Source organism: Panthera onca, chromosome B1 (genome assembly GCF_046562875.1).
Source record: "Panthera onca isolate mPanOnc1 chromosome B1, mPanOnc1 haplotype 2, whole genome shotgun sequence".
Classification (NCBI taxonomy): domain Eukaryota; kingdom Metazoa; phylum Chordata; class Mammalia; order Carnivora; family Felidae; genus Panthera; species Panthera onca.
In genome coordinates, this window is record NC_138342.1 from 156,050,652 (window position 1) to 156,070,967 (window position 20,316).

Sequence of the window (20,316 nt, forward strand, 5' to 3'; positions counted from 1 at the left end):
AATTTATTTGCGCGCTCACTGGGATCGGGCTCCACAGGCACACGCACATAAAGCTGCCGAGAGGCTGTGATAGAAGCTAGAGGGAAAGCCTGGTGGGGCATTTTCCACTCTCATTCCCACCCATAATCTGCTGGATCGTGGTCCCCAGGCCGGCTTCCTCCTTGTCTTTTGCCTGCCCAGATGCATTAAGTCCTGTGTTGAGTTTCTCTCTCCTAACACCTTCCAGGCAGTTATTCACTCCAATGTGAGTCCCATCTGTGCACCTGTAGCTCCCCTACCCTGAGGAGACCCGATGCCAGGTGTCAAAGGTCTCAGCCACGTCCAGGACCGACAAGAACTCCAGCTAGTTTCCCAGGTCCTGTCATCAGTGCCACCTTTGATGGGCTCTTATGCCCTTTCAGTAGGCAAGGATTTCTTATGAAGACACCGTCCCAAAGGTAAAACAACAAACAGCTAAATTTCACTATACTAACATTAAATACATCTAACACTAAAATTTTTTTTAAAAGCCATAAAAGTGAAAGACAGAACAAACAGGGAGGTATTGCAGCCCAGAAACAGAGTGCTCAAAATATATACATAGAACCCTACAGCACAATAAGAAAAAAATACCCACCCAATTTTTAAAAAGAGCAAAATACATGAACAGGTGCTTCATAGAAGAGAAATCTAAAGGATCAATATACTAAAAAACCACACAACCTTACAAGTAAGCATGGAAATAAGAATTAAAAACCACAGTGAGATACTATTTAATACACGTCACATGAAAATGTAAAATTTCGATCTTGACCAGCTTGTGGGGCACAGAGAATCTTACAGTGTGCGGCGAGGTCACTGGGTATAGCCACTTGGGAGAACAATTTGATCTGATAAGCCTGAAGATACTCATGCTCGATGACCCAGGAATTCCACTCATGAGTATACTCAAGACAAAAAAAAAAAAAAAAAGCATCAGGAGCAGTGGTTGAGAATCCTCACAGCAATATGGTTTGTAATGGCGAAAGAAAGAAAGAAAGAAAGAAAGAAAGAAAGAAAGAAAGAAGAAAAGAAAGGAAAAGAAAAGAAAAACGAAAAAAAATCTTGGAAATAACCCAAATACCCATTATTAGGAATATGGATTAAAAAAAAAAGAATATGGATAAACGCATTGTGATAAATGCATACAGTGAAAAATGATTAATCATTATTCATCACAGCTATCCATATCAACATGGATAATTATCACTATCGAAGCTGAATTACCAAATTTCTGATTTCAGGATTCATAAAACTAAAATATAAATAAAAGCAAGGGAGTGATAAACATAAAGTTCAGGGTAGTGATTACTTCTTGGTTACCCCTTGGAGAGTGTGGTCTGGGACTTCATAAGTCCATTCCTGGGGTGCCTGGGTGGCTTAGTCGGTTGAGTGTCTGACTTTGGCTCAGGTCATGATCTCGCAGTTCGTGGGTTCGAACCCCGTGTCGGGCTCTGTGCTGCCGGCTCAGAGCCTGGAGCCTGCTTCAGATACTGTGTTTCCCTCTCTCTCTGCCCCTTCCCCGCTCATACTCTGTACTCTCTGTCTCTCAAAAATGAATAAACATTAAAAAAATTTTAACATAAAGACCATTCCAATTGTACTCATGTTGTTTCATTTCTTAAGCTGGTGTGGTGGTAACCACGTGGATGCTTATTACATTACTCTTTTTTTTTTTTTTAAGAGAGAGAGAGAAAGAGTGAGTGGGGGAGAGGGGCAGAGGGAGAGAGAGAGAGAGAGAGAGAGAGAGAGAGATAATCTTAGGCAAGCTCCACACTCAGCACAGAGCCCAATATAGGGCTTGATCCCACGACCCTGGGACCATGACCTGAGCCGAAATCAAGTCAGACACTCAGCTGACTGAGCTACCCAGGCACCCCACGTTATTCTTATTATTTTAATATGTTTTCTATATTATTTTGTATGTATAAAACTTTTCAAAAAATTTTTATATCATGTCATTCCATGTCTTGGCTGGATATAAAGTTACCATTCAAGAACCCATGAAACCTTCCCCATCACTGAGAGTTACGTATCTACCAGCAGACATGGAGTCTGAGCATAAGCCTAGATGTCAGGCTGGGAAGGGGGTAGAAAACAGGACATTATGAGATTTACATTACTTGGGGGCCAAAGAGTGGGACGCGGGCACTGGCATTTTATAAAAAGCTCCCCAGGTGATTTGAATGTGTAGGCAGGGTTGAAAATTCACTGCCCTAGACCCTAATTTACATGCATAAAGGCCAGGGTGTTATTCTTTTGGTGGACCGCATCCTCAACAGCACATGGCAGATGCTGGAAGAAGGTACCTTGCATTCCTACCTGATCCAGAGCAGGAACTCCAGTAAATAGAATCCAATGGCATAGTCCCAAAACCAGTTGGCTGAAGAGGAGGGGGGCTGGGGAGAAGAATCTGTAATCAGTTCAGGGCCAGAGTTCAGTTGCTTTCTGACCTATTATCATAGTGTCCCCCTACAGGGAGGTGTGTCCAAGAGTGGCTGCATGTGTGTGTAGAGGGGGTGACCTACCTGCCAGGACAATCGAAAGCCTCACTTCTTGGTGACCCAGCCAATTTGCATGCCCCACCCCTTTCGTTTCCTGCATATTTATGTCTTTAGGTATGTTTTTATTTTGCACAAGATGACGATGTGCATCTGTCCCTCCCCTTCTGAGCCCTGGAGGCAGGTGTCCAGCGATCACCGTTTACAAACCCCATGCCAGCCCTGTAACACACAGTAAGTGTCATCGCTTTTGCCTGACGTGGCCCATCAATGTTCATCCTAGGTGATGGTTTTGTGTTTTTCTGCTGAGAAGCAGCTCATTGGCTAAGGACATGGAGGAGAGACAAAACTGTTGCTTTCCTCACCTGTCCAGGTGGGGGTGGGCAAGACAGGGGCATTGGAGGGAAGGTGGAGGTGGTCCGAGGGATAGCCCAGCTGCCTGGTACTCTACCTCATCCTGTCCTGGCCTCCCCACACCTCTGCTCCCCTCTCCCGCATCTAGGCTGTCCCCTGACCTCACTCCTGCACATCCCTACCTGTGGTCACATTAGACCCTTACTGGGCCAACTCTCCTTCCTCCTTCCACCCTGCCGCCTCGCCTGCTTCTGTCCTCACACTCAGTGATGCCCACCTTCATTTTCCCTCTCACACCTCACTGACCACCCGGGACAAGGACAAAGGTCAGCCACCCTGGGTTCTGCAGGCTGTGCGTGAGGACGGGAATGATGCTGTCGCTACCTTGTTGGTGTGGTCCTGGTAGATGACGCTGACGTTCTCGCTGTGCGGGAACCAGAGGAAGCGGAAGTATTCGGATTTCTTCAGGTGGCTGTCCAGGTTGTCGAGAACCTGACCTCGGCAGAAGGCAAAGGGAAAGACGGCGTGGGTCCAGGCTGATGGCGGGAAAGTACTGGAAGTCAGGGCCCGCAGGTGCCTCAGTTTCTCCCCAGCAAGAGAAAATAGTTAAAATTGTCCTAGCATCGTCAAATGGCATGGAATGTGGCTTGTAATAGGCTGGACATCAGTGGTCCTTTTGCATGGTGACTTCCCCCAGCAGCTTAGAGGATAGAGATGGTTTCTTATTTGTCCCGGCTTGAACAATTCCTAGCGGTATGAGTTTGAGCAAGGTACCTGACACCTCTGTGCCTCAGTTTCCTCATCTGTAAAAGAGGACTAATAATAGTACCCCTGTCAGGACTGGTATGAAGATAAAATGCGCTAATGCCTAGAAAGTGCTCACGATGGTGCCACGAACATGGTAGGCACCGCATAGGCATAAGCTGTTGCTGCTGCTGCTGCTATTATTACCCTTCCATTGTCATTCACTGTCACCATCATCGTCCTTTATCTCCATACTGCCTAATACATCACAGGTCCTTAAAGAAATGAACAGGAGAGGGGCACCTGGGTGGCTCAGTCGGTTGAGCGTCCGACTTCAGCTCAGGTCATGATCTCACGTTTCGTGAGCTCGAGCCCCGCGTCGGGCCCTGTGCTGACAGCTCAGAGCCTGGAGCCTGCTTCGGATTCTGTGTCTCCCTCTGTCTCTGCCCCTCCCCTGCTCATGCTCTGTGTCTCTCTGTCTCAAAAATAAATAAAAACATTAAAAAAAAAAAAGGAAATGAACAGAAGAATCTTGCTCTAATATGGCTCATTATTGCACTCCTAGAGATGAGATCACGGAGCAAATCATGTCTCCCTAAAACACATCAAGCAGATACAGGACAATTTCTGAGCCAAAGGGTAGACAGATTTGGTATTTGATGGGAAGCTGGGGATTGGGGAAAAGCACCACTGGTCTTGGGGTGAGTTCCGGGTTCGAGTCCTGGTCTGCAGCTTACCAAGCTGCACGACCTAGGAGGAGCCATGTACCTGAGCTTTGGTCTTCCCGTCAATAACATGTGGGCACTGGTGCAATGAAATAGATAATCTACATCAAAGCTCCCAAGACAGTGACTGCCATGTGGCATGTGCCCGCAGAACAGTTTTGGTTCTGGATTTGACCAACGCTAGCACACACACATCTAGTGTTCCTGTCCTATCCCCCCGAAGTCCCTAGCCGTGACTTCCAGAAAGCCCTTTGAAGCCTCTGGGTAGCATCTCTCCATCTGTAGAATGAAGACAGTAATACCTCTCTTTCTTTCCTTCCTTCCTTCCTTCCTTCCTTCCTTCCTTCCTTCCTTCCTTCCAGGGCTGTTGTGAGGGGCAGGGGAAATCAGGGGTTTGAAAGCACTGTAAACTCAACATGTGAGGGAGGGAGCAGGAAAGACAGAGGAAAAACAACAATAACACAGCAGCTTACTGACCAAATGCACTGTGGGGAATTGGGCACCCAGCAGAGAAAAATGGCCGGATCCAATCACGGGTCAAGACGGTGTCCAAAGAGGTTGGTACGCTCGAGGTAGAACGGCCATTTCCACCGTCTGGCCAGGAAGGAAGTTGAAGCCAACATGAAGCACTGAGATGAGCCCCTCTAGAACTTACATGTGGGGTGTCTGAGAGCAGCGGAACTTTGGAATTCTGGGTCTCTGCCACGACTGTCGGGGAGGCCCCCTGACCAGCTCACCAGGGCATGGTGTAGCCGGGGATATGGAGACGGGTGGATGATTGTTGCATTCCAGTGATCTGCCTGTCGTCTTCCCCCTCTCCCACCCCACTCCAATCTGTTGGTCACCCTGTTGTATTTCTGCAAATGCCTCCCCAGTCTTCTCCTGAGACCCATTGCTGCTGCTGTGAGATAGTCCACACCCTTCTTACCCATCACCCGTACTCCTGCATTCGCCTCATAATATGCCCCCTTTCTCATCTCTCCAGACAACTTCTACAGAGCATACACAAAACACAGCTCAGAAATCCCCAGCAGCTCTCTACTGCCTAAAGAATAAAGCTCACACCACTTAGTTCAGCATCCGGGACCTCCGTCCACAAACACTGTCTGATACAACAGCCCCTGTCCACAAGTGGCCATTGAGCACCTGAAAAGTGACTTATCCGAACTGAGATGGATGTAACTTAAATGCTCCTCATAAAGCCATCTCCTCCCCTTCTAAGTGGCTTCTAATTATATTGCATCCATCCCAGAATGACACTGCAGCTCTTGAAGCATCCGTCTCTGAAATTGGTCAATAGTCTCTTATAGGTCAGGGACTATCTCGTCCATCTTTGGTCCCTGCCAGCACAGAGATCAGCAAAATTTTTCTGTAAAGAACCAGGCAATAAATATTTTAGACTTTGGGGGCCCTATGGTCTCTGTGGCAACTATTTAACTCTGCCACGGTAGCATGAAAGCAGCCATAGACAATACATTAGCAATGAGCGTGGCTGTGTGCTAATAAAACTTTATTTACAAAAACAGGTAGTGAGCCAGAGTCTGCCTGCAGGCTCTAGTTTCCCTTGCCTTAGAGCTGCTGGCACAATGCCTTGTACAGAGAATGCCGGAGGACACTATCATTCCTTATTTGAAGAGAAAGGCCTTTCGTGCCATGCTGGAGGCTCAGGAAAGGTTGAGGAAGAAACTCCAGAGCCCCTGTCACTATCACTTCCATCCTGACAGGGCAATGGACCCATGGTCCACAGGACTCTCCCGTGAGAAGCCTCTGGGCAGAGCTGACGTTCCCCTGGGAGAGCCAGGAATACAGCCTGGTGACTTGGCCTGGAGGGTGGGGCTGGGACACTGGAAAGGAGAAAACCCCCATCTCCTCACGTTTAGCATCCTGGGCCATCCCACTCTATTGCCCAGAATCCAGCAGCAAATGTAATGGCGCCCTTCTCAGCTCTAAGAGGTTTATGTCCAGCCTTCTTTTACCTAGAATGGAGTGACGAGAGTCACGAGAGTCACCCCATTACATTTTGTGCCTCTGTCCTGACACTGGTCATTCTTTTCCTCCCACAGTAAAGAAACAAGGCATGTCTCCCCACCCCCCCCCCCCCCCACCACACACACAAAATTATAAGCTTCTAGAGGCACGAACTATGCACGATTGAGCTCTGGACTCTCCATTACCCCTAACTTAGCACCAGGTTGGCTGCTGGATGGTGGAACAACCTTGGGCCCCACCCCACTGTGGATTAAACTCCTTCAGCACCCACAAACCACCCTAACTGGAGGAGGACTGTTCCTAGGATCCTTGATATGACTTGTGTCTCCTGGGAGCACCATCATAGACCTTTGGGTCCCAGAGGAGTCTCTTCCTTGACACATTACTGGCATGAAGGGTTCTGGCAGGTTCTGTCCCTCCAGATTTAGTCCTTGTGGCACTGCTGAGTTGGCTCCCGGGAACTGGCTCTCAGGCTTGTGAGCAGAGGGCTTCCAGTGTGATAGCTGGGGATTACCTGGCATCAGCTGACGGCCACCCCAGACAGTGGTCGGCATCTGGAAGCTGCTGACAAGGACGGTGACACACTGGGACCAATACTGCTTCCTGGGGCGCTGCAGGAGGGCTGAGGCAACAGCCAGCTGCACTCATCACATCTCATTATGGTTTGGGTGACATAAAGGGCAAAAGGTTGACAATAATTTCTAAAATCTTCATGCCTTCTAACCGGTTGTGATTCCATGCCGACCCAGCTGCAAGAGTCAGAAATGCTGAGACTTTGTCAGAAAAGCTGTGAGGGTGGCCTCTTTCTAGGCACCACAAAACTGGACAATACTTCTTTCCAGCTCTAGAAACTGGATTCAGTTCTAGAACTGGATTCCAGTTCTAGAAACACTGATTCCAACTCTCCCTGGGGTCCGGGAATGACCCCTTCCCCTCATGTGGCTTTGAACAGCCTTCAGAAATCATGTGGCAATGTATTTAAGAGAATCAGTAATGGGAAGCACAGACTTGACAGACCACCGCACAGCACAGGTGGGAGGAGTTGGTGAAAATCCCAGAAAAAGATGGATTTTTAATACATTGCCGACCAACCGACCTTGAGTAACCTTGTATTGAGCACTGCCATGTGTTCCGTGAATGCTGGGGAGCCGGAGGCCTCAGATAAAATCCCTGCCCTCCAGAATGCTAATCATTGAGTAGCAAAAGGGAGGGGGACCGTTTCAAGAGACGGTGGCAAATGGTCATGAGCAAAACAGAGTAACCAGCACCTGTCACCTGGAAAGTCAAGCAGTGACTCAGATTCTGGGATCTACTCACAGAGCAGGTGTCAGGAGGTAGCATTCTCTAGAAATAAAGCCAGTGGGGGTTCCTCTCACTAAGGCCATTAAGAAAGCAAGGGCAGGGGGTTCACCTGCTGTGTTGCCTTGAGTCCTGGCAACAATCCCATGGGGCCAGTCAAGCTCTTATCCTCACCACACACTCAAGGAATCCAAGCTCAGGGGAGTGAGGAGATTTGTCCAAACTCATAGAAGGCCAGTGAAGAAACCGGGCTTCAAACCTGGTGGTCTGACTTGGGAGATATGTTCCAGCTTCTACACCGCATCCCTCGTGATGGGTCCACTTGCGTTCTGTTCCCAAGTTCAGGGCTGGAAGGCCCATGATGGGGATTTCATAAACACACGCCACACAGAAGGCAGGATATAGGAAAGGAAAGAGGAGAAAAGGAAAGGAAAGAAATGTAAGGGAAGGAAAAATGGTGGCCCCACTAGCTTTTCACACCTAACTTTATGTACAAGAAGCAATTGTCCTCCTTTGTCCTGGCTTCCTAACTCTCACTTCTCGAATGCTCCTCGGGAGCCCGGGATCGGCCAACCTGGAGGGCGTGGCCATCAGGGAAAAGCCCATGCCCAGAGAGGACACGATGCTGGGGAGCTGTGTGCAGGCATGATGTAGATGCAAACACTCAGGGCAGCACGGTTTGCACCCCCAGGGGAGGTGGGGCAACTTCCTATGAACCCGAATGGTAAGAAGCCACGAGCAGGTACCCCGATGCAGGAACAGGAGGGTGCGCTGTCTTCCTAATGGTTGTCAAAATCGTCATGCCTCCTGAAGGCTACATCCAATTATTGTTCCTTTTAGAGTCCAGGAATCCTTTTAGATTAAAAGCTTAATCTAAATCCTTTTAGCTTTAGATTAGATCCCAGGCCAAGCAAGAGTGGGGAGCAGTTGATCTAATGATGAGTTTCTGATCCTTCCTCCTCCTCCGTGGTCTTGTTTCCTTCGAGGGGAGCAAGGCAGCAGGCCCGTGTTGTGGATGTGCACATCCTCTTAGCTTTTCCTCCTCAGTATTCACAGCCTCTCGAAGGTGCCCTTTATTAAAGGCTACTTTGCGTGGAGAGAGCAAAAGCAAATGGCAGAGGAGGCCGTTTATTGCCCACACCCTTTGGAATAAATCACAGGGCTGCAAATGCCACCAACCCTCTGTCCTTGTTTATGGCCTGCAACTGTGGCGAAGGCTGTCGGCAGGGCGTGACAGAAGCTGCTGGGCCTCTCGGGGAGCCGAAAGGGAGGGATCCACAGAGCGCTTGCTGACTCACAGCGTCCTGCTCCGTGAGCCCTCTCGGGGTGAGCTGGGGTCTATGTCGGAGCAGTGGGGGTGTTCCCACAGAGCTCATGCCTTTCCTTACAGATGATGCCAGAGGTGACCCTCTGCCTCCAGAGGGTGGCGAGGAGGTGGGACAGCTTTGTGTCCAAGCTCTGCACTCACTTCCGGAATGTCAGAGCTGAAGAAGACCTCGGGGGCCACCGACTTTGACCCTACTTTTAAAAAATAAAGAAAATGGCTCCCTCCAAATGGGAGGGATTTGCTCAAGCTCACACAGGGTAGCAGCACAGCCAGCCGCGGGGGCCCTGCCTCCCTCCCTGGAGCCTTTTCATTACATCTTGTTGAGTGTTTATTGCTGTGTAATTGTGTGTGTGTGTGTGTGTGTGTGTGTGTGTGTGTGTGTGTGTCTACTTTGTCTTTTAGGGGAGGAAACTGCAATTGCTACCTTCAGGTGTCATCACAGCCTTTCAAAATCAAAGAAGTTGAGGGGGTGCCTGGGTGGCTCAGTTGGTTGAGCGTCTGACCCTTGATTTCGGCTCAGATCATAATCTCATGGTTCATGAGATCTAGCCCTGCATCAGGTTCTGAGCTGACAGTGCAGAGTCTGGGATTCTCTCTCTCCCTGTCTCTACCCCTGCCATGCTCTCTCTCTCGCTCTCTCTCTCTCTCTCTCCCTCCCTCTCCCTCCCTCTCAAAATAAATAAATGAACATTAAAGAAAGAAATAAGTTGGAAGCTTTGAGAAGAATGTGGCGCACTGGCTAGAGTCACCTGGAATTTTCAAGGATGTCACATCCAAGTTAGAAGTCTCCATGTTGAGATAAGTTGGAGGCAAAAAAAAACTCTTGAGCTCTGGACAGACACAGAGGCCAGCCAGAGTGTGTGTGTGCACGCACATGCCTGTGTGAGTGTGTAGGGGGAGGATGGCCTGAGATCAGCCTCCACTGGAACCAGGACTTGGCCATAATCAGTCTCAGTCAATCTCAGCCGGGTCAAAGGAAGAGCCGAAAGAAGACAGACCAGGTCTTAGGAGACCATCCATCCACTCAGCCACACTATCCTGGTAGGAACCTGGGGGCCAACCCTACTGGCAAAAAAGAAGCAATCTCTTTATCTCTGGGTCAAAACCTTCAGCTTAACAAGTTCTGCCCTACATGAGAGGCAGGAGAATAAATTCAACAAAAAAGCACATTACAGCCCCTTTCTGTTTGAAAGTGCTCTGTCCTGCCCATCTCCCCTCCTCGTTGGTGATGCTCACCTGTCCCTCAAGCTGCCTCACGCTCTACTGAACCACCCTCACCAAGGTCAGCTACAGCCTTCCGATGACCAGACCAGTCAACACCCTGATTCCCCATGGCATTGAACCTTGTTGACTGCTCCATCCTGGACACCCAGTATCCTTTGCCTCTGTAGCCCTCTCTAACCCATCCTCCTCGGTCTCCTTCTTGGCACCCTTTCCATCCTCTCATCCACTCCCTTCTCACCCAAGCCCACTCTCTCTGGGTGACCTTGCCACCCTGCGACCAATCACTTAGGGGACTGATGACCCTCACTTTGGGCTGAATTGTACCCATTCACATTCACATACTGAAGTCCTAACTCCCGGGACCTCAGAATGTGACGACATTTGGAGACAGGGACGTAAAAGAGGTAATTAAGGTTAAATGAGGTCATTGGGTGAGCCCTGATCCAATATGACCAGTGTCCTTAGAAGAAGAGATTAAGACACAGATATGCACAGACAGGAGACATGGCAAGAAGACAGCCGTCTATAGTCCAAGGTGAGAGTCCCCACAAGGAACCAACCCTGTAGACCTCTTGATCCAGTCTGTGCTATTTGTTACTGCAGCCCTAGAAAATTAATACAACCCCTCAATCTGTATCTCCAGCCTCTGCCTCCCGCCTGAGTGCCAAACCTGCAAAGCCAGCTGCCCTCCAACACCTCCACCTGAGGCACCTCAAACTCCAGTTCCCACCCCAAACTCGTCATCTTGTTCCCCACACCTGCTGTGCCTCCTGGACTCTCCACCCTGGTGGTAGGGCCACGATTTCTGCCTCCTGCCTCCCACTCCACCATTCCGCGCTCAGCTGCCAAGTCCTATTGGTCCCTCATCTCAAACATCACTTGAGGGGCACCTGGGTGGATCAGTCAGTTAAGCACCCTACTCTTGATTTTGGCCCAGGTCATGAGCTCGTGGTTGGTGGGACTGAGCCCTTCATCGGGCTCCATGCTAACAGTGTGGAGCCTGCTTGGGATTCTCTCTCTCCCTCTCTCTCTGCCCCTCCCCCCTACTCTCTCTCTCTCTCTCTTTCAAAATAAATAAATAAACTTTAAATATCACTTGAATTTGTGCCCTAAAAAAGTGGACTTGGCTCTGTATTTCAGTCCCTTGGGTACCTCTCCAGGCTACGCCTACTCTACGTCATTCTCTTCTGAATCTCCCTCACAGTACTGACTCTGGTCAAACATCTCTCTGCCAGGTTCCCTTTGGACTTGATAGTTGTTCTGAACTATTTCTTTAGCTCCTGGCCAGGCCATCTGTCCTGGCTAATGTCTTCAGTTTCAAGCCCTGGAGCAGGCTGCCTAGTCTGTCACTCCTGGAGCCCCAGCTCCAAGCTTCATTAGCCATGTCAGCATATATGGTTAACCTCAGAGTGGAGACCAAAATGGTCTCTCTTTGTAACCTACCCCTGCGTGCATTTCTGTAATTCTCTGTCTGTTAAAAACACTTTAACTGAGGAGGGCTGGAATGCTTGGTTCAGAAGCAGTAGGGATGAGGGAAGTTGGGGGCTCTGTTTTCTCTTCTCAGCCAGTCTAGGGGCAAGAGAACCTTGAGGGGTACAGAGGACAGAAGGTGGGAGCTGCCAAGGGGGGAAGAAGCAGGCTGTCTCAGAGCCTGCTGAGGAGAAGAAAGGGCTACCAGGCCTGCCCAGCTGCAGCCGGAGAAGAATGCCTGAGCTGTATCTCCGTGGGGGTCCCTGCCACATCCTGCTGCAGGACCAGGATGGAGTGGTCACCCCACTAAGAGTACAGAAGGGAAAGGCCGAGAAGATGAGAGTGCAGTGGGTGCTCAGACTGTTATTCCATGGCCTTAGGAGTTAGCCCTAGAGTCATACGGGTCTCAAATGCCGACCCCACAGCAGGCCTCAACCAACATGCCAGGCACTGGCCAGAACATAGAACACTCTCGAACCTTATTTGGAGTGAACAACAGGTCTAGATCTGCCATTTAGCACTGGTCTGGGAGAGATTGTAGCTGTTTGAGGCAGGCCAAGATGGCCCCAAAGAGCTCAGAGTCTGGGCTGGTTCCAGGCAGAGTCGTGTGGGGAGGCCAGACCCTTGTGGGGCTCCCTGGCTTAGCCATAACTTGTCCCTGCCACACAACTCCATGAAATGTCCTTGTCCAGAACTAGCCCTACTTTCTTGGGCCAAGGCTTCATGCAGTTCACTTGCCAATTTTGTCCCATTAGGCTCAGTATTGGTACTCCAGGTGTCCATGCTATACCCCCTTAGAGCCATGGAAGCACTTTCTCACCAACCAGGAGTTCTGGGGATAAATTTCCACCAAACACCATGCCTCTGAGTAGGGGGCCTTCTGGAGTTAAGGCCTTTTCCTGGTCTTCATGCATTAGACATTTTGGTTCTAGAGAGCAATGTTTCCCTTTTATCATTGACTAGGTGCCGTGGGGGGAATATTTTAATACTGAACTAGACACTTTACATGTGTTATCTGATTTAATCATCAAATTCAATACTTTAAGGTAGATATTATTAACTCTCTTTTTGGATGAAGAAACCAGAGCTTAACAAGGTTACATGGCTGGCTAAGGTCGCAGCTTAGAAGTGGCAGAGCCAACGCTCAAGGCCAGGTCAATTTGATCACAAATCCCACCTTAACCATGTTGGATCAGTACTGCTTACATCACTGACTGTTCCATCTGTACAGAGGGTCTACTCATATCAAATGATAAGGTGACCATGGAGGAACTCAAAGACCAAGGAACTCGGACCTGTAGATTTGAGTCCTTTAGTGACTACCAGGCATAGATCCTGCCCACAGGCATTTCAGGACTGCTGCATGCTATCCATTCATCCATGCATCCATCCATCCATGCATCCACCATCTATCCATCCATGCACCTGTCCATGCATCCGTCCACCCATCCATCCATGCACCTGTCAATCCATCCATCCATCCATCCGTCCATCCATCCATCTATCTATCCATACACCTGTCATCCATCCGTCCATCCATCCATCTGTCCGTCCATCCATCTGTCCGTCCATCCGTTCATCCATCCATCCTTCCACCCATCCATGCATCCATCCATCCATGCATCCGTCCAATCCAGTCATCCAGCTAGCCAACCAAGCATGCTTTTCATGCATTTATAAAAGATTGCTATCAATCAGAAGCCATTCTTTCTGCCCTCCATCATCTAGATCCACATCCCCTGCATGTGATGACCTTAGGCACCCAGCCAGACTGAAAGTTAGCCCACCCACTTTGCTGGGAAGAAGCCATTATAAAGGGAATCCTGGGCACATTTCATGGCTCAGTGTATTTGAGAGTCAATGCCTTCCCAGGGGCAGTCAGCACCCTATCTCCTGTGGCAATTCTCTACCTAACCTCCTTTCTCGCCCGTACCTCTGTCACCCCTTGCAGTTCCTCTGAGCTTCACCGATCTGCTCAGAAAGGGTTCTGGCCACAGTATCCTTGGGCCAGGGAAGAGCTGGCAAGGTCAGCCCACTCCCCCATTCAGGGGGCCTGCAGAGCCACAGGGGGTCATCAGTGGAACACGGCCCACCTGTCCACATCCTCCATTTATTTCCTGAGGTCGAGTGGTGGCGAACAAGAAAGCACTACCTCGTCCAGGGTTGAGGGGAAGGAGATCTCCTGCAAGTGGAACTGAGGCACACACTGCAGGGTGATGGTGAGGATGACTCCCAGGCAGCCCAGGTGCACCCGCGCGGCCTGGAACACCTCCGCGTTGCTGGACTCGGAGCATTCAAGAATGGTCCCATCAGCCGTCAGCAGGGTCAGCGCCACCACCTGGCGGTGGGAGAAGAGTCACGCTTCAGAATCTGGGTGGGTATTTCCTGGAGACTTCGGGTGAGGCCCTCCCTTCCCTGTTTGTCCTTGGAAGTGAGGCCAGGTATCACTTATCCCCTGAAGGCCAATGCCACCTGGCCACAGGGGACTGGGGAAAGGAAGGCTAGGTCTGGGCAGCATCGGCCCTCAGCAGGGAGGGGCATCCATTCCATGAGATTCCACGGGAACTCACCACTGCCTTGCCTGTTTGCTGTGGGGATGCAGCAAGGCTCCCCTCTGTGCAGAGGACATCAAAGGTGAGACAGGGCCCCAGTGAGCCGTGAGGTGCTGGTTAATGGTGCTTCGCAGGGCACCTGGGTGCCTCAGTCGGTTAAGTGCCAGACTCTTGCTTTCAGCCCGTGTTTCGTGAGTTCGAGCCCCGCTTTGGGCTCTGTGCTGACAGTGTGGAGCCTGCTTGGGATTCTCTGTCTCCCTCTCTCTCTGCCCCTCCCCTGCTCACTGTCTCTCAAAATAAATAAACATTAAAAAAAAAGAAGAAGAAGACGTTAAGAGCCATTAAAAGAAAAGTGCCTTGCAAAGGAAGGGAGGATATGTGTGCATCTGGGCTAGGGCTGTCCCCGCTGTCCCAGCACAGCCCAGGGGCCAGGGGCCCTTGCAGCCTCTCTCTGCCTGTTGCTCCTCTCGGGCACCATCTCAGCCGAGCTGAGAGTTCATCCTCTCTTTTGGGGACCCACTCACCTCAGGAACCAGATTCTTGGCCACAGTCAGAAACGTCAGTTTCTGCAAAGGGTGGGATTCTCAGCAAGAAACGGATAATTAACTCCAGTCTCTCACCCTTGGCCCCATTTCCAAAGGAACCCTCTTTCATTGCTGTTTAAGTACTTCTCCACACTCTGCTACCTGCTAATTTGAGTGGAAATTGCTTTCGACATGTGTGGCTCGGGGTGAGAGAACAGAGAAAGCCGAACTAATTCTAATTAGCAGAGACCGTGGCCAGAGGGGAGAAACTGGCAGAAATGGGGCGCGATGGCCATCGGTAGGCGTGAGGACGTCAGAATGATTTCTATAAAAACCAGATTTTGTCTAAGACCCAGAGCCGTAAATGACAACTGGCTAGTGAAACCCCTCAGCAGGGTCCAGCATCAAACAAAGGCAGGCACCGCTTTACCAGCTGTGTGACCCTGGGCATGTGATTCAACCTCTGTTTCCTTACCTGTAAAATGAGGGCAATAACTATCTCAGAGAGACTGTGTGAAGTTTCCAGCCAAGCGTCTGGTATACAGTGGACATTAAAGATGTCAATCCCCTCCCCCGACCCCTGCCATCGGCATAATGCATAAAAGAAAACAGCAGCATTCTCCCACTGCTTTTCCTGGGGCTGGTCCTGCTCAGCTGAGCTTCCCAAGAGAAGGAGCCAGTAAATCTCAGGCGCATCTTGATTTGTGGCCACTAAGAATTATTCCATACTGTGCTGACCATTTTTTAGAAACTGCCATCAGCCCTGGATAGCAGACCACGACTGTGGCCTAATCTGGGGCGGGGGGTTGGCTGTTGTGCTGCCTGTCATGCCCCGTTACCAATGGGCTCTCCTGGGCATGGACCCCAGCTTTCAGAGGGGGGAGGTCATGGCATGTCCACGGAAGGCTCCAAGCACCTGGGAATTGAGTCCCACCAAACCCAGCATGCTTTGCTGCAGCAGCTTTTACCGATGGGAAGAGAGCAGCATGATTACCACAGGGCGCTCAGTGTTTCCCCTTCCCTGGCTCACGCCCTTCCCTCCAGATGCCCCTATCCTGCCTGGGGAGTCTCTGGGGCTCTTGTGGTAGAAAGAGGGAGCAGAGAAGGAAAAAAGCAACCAGAACCAGTGCACAATAGTGATGAGAAAGCCAAGTGATGTTTTAAGGAAAACCATGAACTAGGTTTCCCTCGCGGTGTTGGAGAAAACAAATACAAAGCAAAGTGAATCTCTTAGAAATTGCTTTGGGCTGTTTTCTTCTGATCTCAGACCTGCTCTGAGACTGGAGCATAGGGGACTCAGCTCCCATAAGTCACATTCAGACAGTGCTTGCTGGGGTGTCCGTCTACCTCAGCACGTCGTACAGGAGAGAGCCATACACCTGGCTAGCTGACTTAAGCGATCTGTGTGGCCCAACCCCCAGCCATGCTGAAATTTCTTTTATAGCACAGAGGGTGAGCTCCAGAAAGAGCCCTGTCCTACAGGCAAAACCCACCACTGACGTTTATTGAGCACTAACTGTGTACCCTCTGCTAAGCACCCCAGATGCATTGCTGTTGTGACCTTCCCCATTTTCCAGGTGAGCAAACTAAGGTAGCCTGAGACAGAGACTTCACCCAGGCCACACAGACAGTAGTGGTAGACTGGGATACAAAACCCAAGCCCCAGTGTTTAGCCATAATGCTCCAGTGGTCAGAGGCCCCATGGCCCCTGGGGCGGATGAGCCCTTGCAGGTGAAAACACATGGTGAGCTGCCCGGGCCCGCCCCCCCCCCCCCCCCCCCCCCGGGGCACAGGGGATCTCCTTCACCCCTGACGGGGAGCAACCAGCCTCCATGCTTCATGGCATTTCACAGCCTGCTTCATGGCACACAGACGGGCTTGTTAGGAAGTCCCTCTAAATACTGAAAGTTAAAAAAGTTTGTCCTCCAAACGGCGGCTTCTGACACAAATCACGAACTGTCCTTGGCTCGGCCATGTATTTAACTTCTGCTATCTCATATCCTCCTCCTGGGTTGAGGATTATTCTCTCCAGATTACAGATGAAAACAGGGATGTCCAGAGGAGCAAAGAGCTTGCTTCCCTGCACATACCGAGCACATACTGGAGGCAGGTTTTGAACGCAGACCTGAGTCGACAATCTGTATTCATAACCAGTTCCCCAAACCAGATTCTTGTAAAGTTTAAACACTGCTTTTCAGGGGTTACTGGGTGGCTCTGTCGGTTAAGAATCCGACTTCTGCTCAGGTCATGATCTCTTGGTCTGTGAGTTCGAGCCCCGCATCGGGCTCTGTGCTGACAGCTGAGAGGCTGGAGCCTGCTTCAGATTCTGTGACTCCCTCTCTCTCTGCCCCTCCCCTGCTCGCACTCTGTCTCTGTCTTTCTCAAAAACAAATAAAACGTTAAAACTTTTTTCTTTTTTTTTAAACCCTGCTTTTCAGTAAAGGTCAGGTACAGATCCAGGCCCACATGTGCTGGACCCCACCCCAGGTGGCCTCAGTCCCTGTCCCGGCCCCTCCTGACTTGCTAACCTGGAAAGACCTCTTGCCCTGTCTGGCTCCTGGCTCAGAACTTTCAGGGGGGATGGAACCTCCTGCCCTGCTTCCCCTTTTCCACAGGGTGGCCAGGAGGCTCCTGAGAGGCAGGGGTGCCTCAACATGCATTGTGCCTCCTTCATCACTTGTGTCTGTGGGGGATGAATGAGATTTAGAGGAGATACTGTGGCTGGAGGGCACCTGCCAAATCTGTCAGAGGGGGAGAGCTGGGGTGGCTCTGAGGCTTACAAGGAGCAGAGCCAACACTGCCCATGAAGCCCCTGATTTCCCAGGAGCTTCGGTGAAGAGGCCCCATCCCATCCCCCATCTCCCCCCCCACCCCCCCACCCCCCCCACCCCACCCCCCACCCCCTGCCCCTGTCCCTGGCAGTCAGTGGAGCAGAGAAGCAGGGGACTCACCAGGGTGGGTAGGATGCCATGTTTGATCCCTGTGTTGTGCGTTCCGGACCCAATGACGCCTCCTGCAGTCACGTCTGACACGGCTCCCAGGCTGGGCTCAACAGGAGGGGCAAAAGGGACACAAGGGACCAGTCAGGCTCCCCTGAGACAATTCCCACCCCCTCCACTGGGTTGCCTTGCAACGCTCCTCAGAGCAGAAGAATAGATGCATCTCTTGCCCGGGTTCTCGCTCCGAATGTACCATGACTTAGCTTGTCTGACTTGTTGGCCTTTCTCTTCTCTGAGCCTCAGTTTTCTCATCACAGTGACCTATTAGAGAAACTGGTAGGGGCGTGGCTCACTCAGCTCTGCCTGCCTGGCTCTGGGGTTTCCGCAGCATAGAACATCCCCTTCCTCTGTCCCCCATCTGCCAACAAGATCTTCACCAACCAAAGGCCCAAATGCACCTGCTAACACCTCTCTAGACCCAGACTGTCAAGGCCTGTGAAGTCCCTGAGTGAGCTGGTTCAAACAGCTCACACAGCTGTCCCAGGAAGGTGTGAGCAGCCCTGAGCTGTCAGGAAAGGAGGGGGAGGAGACTGTATCACCTCCAGGCTCAGAAACTGTCAGTGGTGGGGGGATGGGGGGGGGGGCGTCTGGGTGGCTCAGTCAGTTAAAGCCTCTGGACTCTTGATTTCAGCTCAGGTCATGAGTTCGAGCCCCACTTTGGGCTCTGTGCTGACAGTGCAGAACCTGCTTGGGATTCTGTCTCCCTCTCTCTCTGCCCCTCCCCTGCTCGCTCTCTATCTCTCTCTTTCAACAATAAATAAACATTAAAAAAGAAAGAAAGACGGGGCGCCCGGGTGGCTCAGTCGGTTGAGCGTCCGACTTCAGCTCAGGTCATGATCTCGCGGTCCGTGAGTTCGAGCCCCGTGTCGGGCTCTGTGCTGACAACTCAGAGCCTGGAGCCTGCTTCGGATTCTGTGTCTCCCTCTCTGTGCCAGTCCCCTGCTCGCTCTCTCTCTCTCTCTCAAAAATAAATAAAACATTTTTTAAAAAATTAAAGAAAGAAAGAAACAAAGAAAGAGAGAAACAAAGAAACAAAGAAAGAAAGAAAAGAGTCAGGGGCTCCTCGGGGCCCCCATGATAAACCCACATCTCTCAGCCCGGACTTCTGGGCCTTGGAAGGAATAATACCAGAACTGTGCATGCACAGGAAGGACCAGGGTCCTGAAGGGGAGCAGGACCGCTCTGGAGACCTGTGCTCTGGGGGCAGGAATTAGAAAGATGTGCCCAGATCTCGGGGTGAAGGAAAAAGAGTGGCTCAGGAGTTCAAAACTCTTACTTCTTAGGAGTGTTCTCTGAGACATCCCAGCCCTAGCTTAAAGGAGAAGGCAACTGATGTTTACTGAGGGCCCCCTGGGTGCCCAGGCAATGGGTGCGTTGTATGCTGCACGATATATCTTCACAATAGCCCAGCCCCCCTCAGTTATACTGAAGACCTGGCTCTGCAAGGTAAAGCAATGTGCCACCCTCTCGCAGACACAAAATGGGAGGCTGAGGATTTGACACGCCCTGGCTCTCAGCACAGACCTGGGGCCCCTGAGGCAGGCTGGGCCCTGCCTCCCAAAGACGCTGGAGGACACCTGCTGTTAATGATTAGAAAGTCTAGTCTCAGACCTTCCTGTGGATGAGACCTGGGGGCTGTCCTGGCAGAACAGGAAGAGGACAAAAACAAAACAAAACAAAACAAAAAAACACAAAAAAATCCTTTCCAGCCTACCCGTACCCACCCACCTCCACCACCTTTGTGTCTAGTCTTGTCTCTTTGTCCACATTAGTTGGGTTACTTCTGAAAATACCAGAATCTTAAAGAGGACCATAGAATCCTGCCCTAGGGACATCTTCCAACGTGTGGAAAGGCATAGCTCAAAGATGTTCATCACAGCATTAGGTAGACCAGTGAAAAACTGAGAACAATGCCCAGCAAGGGGGTGGTTAATCGAATTGCAATGTGTCTTCTCTTCCCCATGAACTTTACCGGACAAAAAAGCAGTTCGGAAACAGGCTCGTGACCCCTGTGTTAAGAGAAATAAACTGGATAAAAGTGAGGCCTTCAGGGAGAAGGGTCAAGGAAGGAAGGATTAGACTCTGACCTCTGAGGGGCTGGAGATAACAAGCCAAGGGGAAAGGTCACCTCCAGAATCTGTGGAGCCAGATGACAAAGCCAGGTGAACAAGAACTGCCATTTAGTGAGCTCCTTATGTGGGGCATCTTCCACTCATCCAGTCCTCTGAGCACCCTGCTTTAAGACCCATTTTCTAGATGAGAACACTGAGGCCCAGATGGGTCAAGGAACTTGAAGCAAGATGTATGCCCAGGCGACCTGCTTCTAGAGCTGGGGTCTCCACCTTGCTGCCTCCTCTGGTTCACCACACAGTGGAACGTTCCAGAGCCTTCCAGCTATGTAAGCCACTTTGCCTCAGACCCCGGTTTCTTCATCTGTAAAAGGGTTATATTCCTCATCTGTCGAGCACCCAGCGTGCAGCCTGATAGTGTGGGGCTTCCCTTCACCCCCCGGCCACAGACACTCCTGAAGTTCCCACAGCACCCTTACAGCTGTCGACCTAGGCTCCCCTGAGGCACTCAGGATAGGACA

General features: G+C 50.8%; 1 protein-coding gene across 1 annotated transcript in view; it reads right to left on the reverse strand.

Annotated features, from left to right (window-relative positions):
* The window catches only part of LOC132691852 (L-gulonolactone oxidase), a 35,727-nt gene that overhangs the window by 6,754 nt on the left and 8,657 nt on the right, over positions 1–20,316 (reverse strand). The window contains exons 5-8 of the mRNA XM_060653647.3: positions 17,679–17,769; positions 13,804–13,989; positions 3,258–3,365; positions 2,341–2,417 (exon numbers count right to left, since the gene is read on the reverse strand). Coding sequence (XP_060509630.1) covers positions 2,341–2,417; positions 3,258–3,365; positions 13,804–13,989; positions 17,679–17,769 — 462 coding nt within the window. The remainder of the gene's footprint in view (positions 1–2,340; positions 2,418–3,257; positions 3,366–13,803; positions 13,990–17,678; positions 17,770–20,316) is intronic.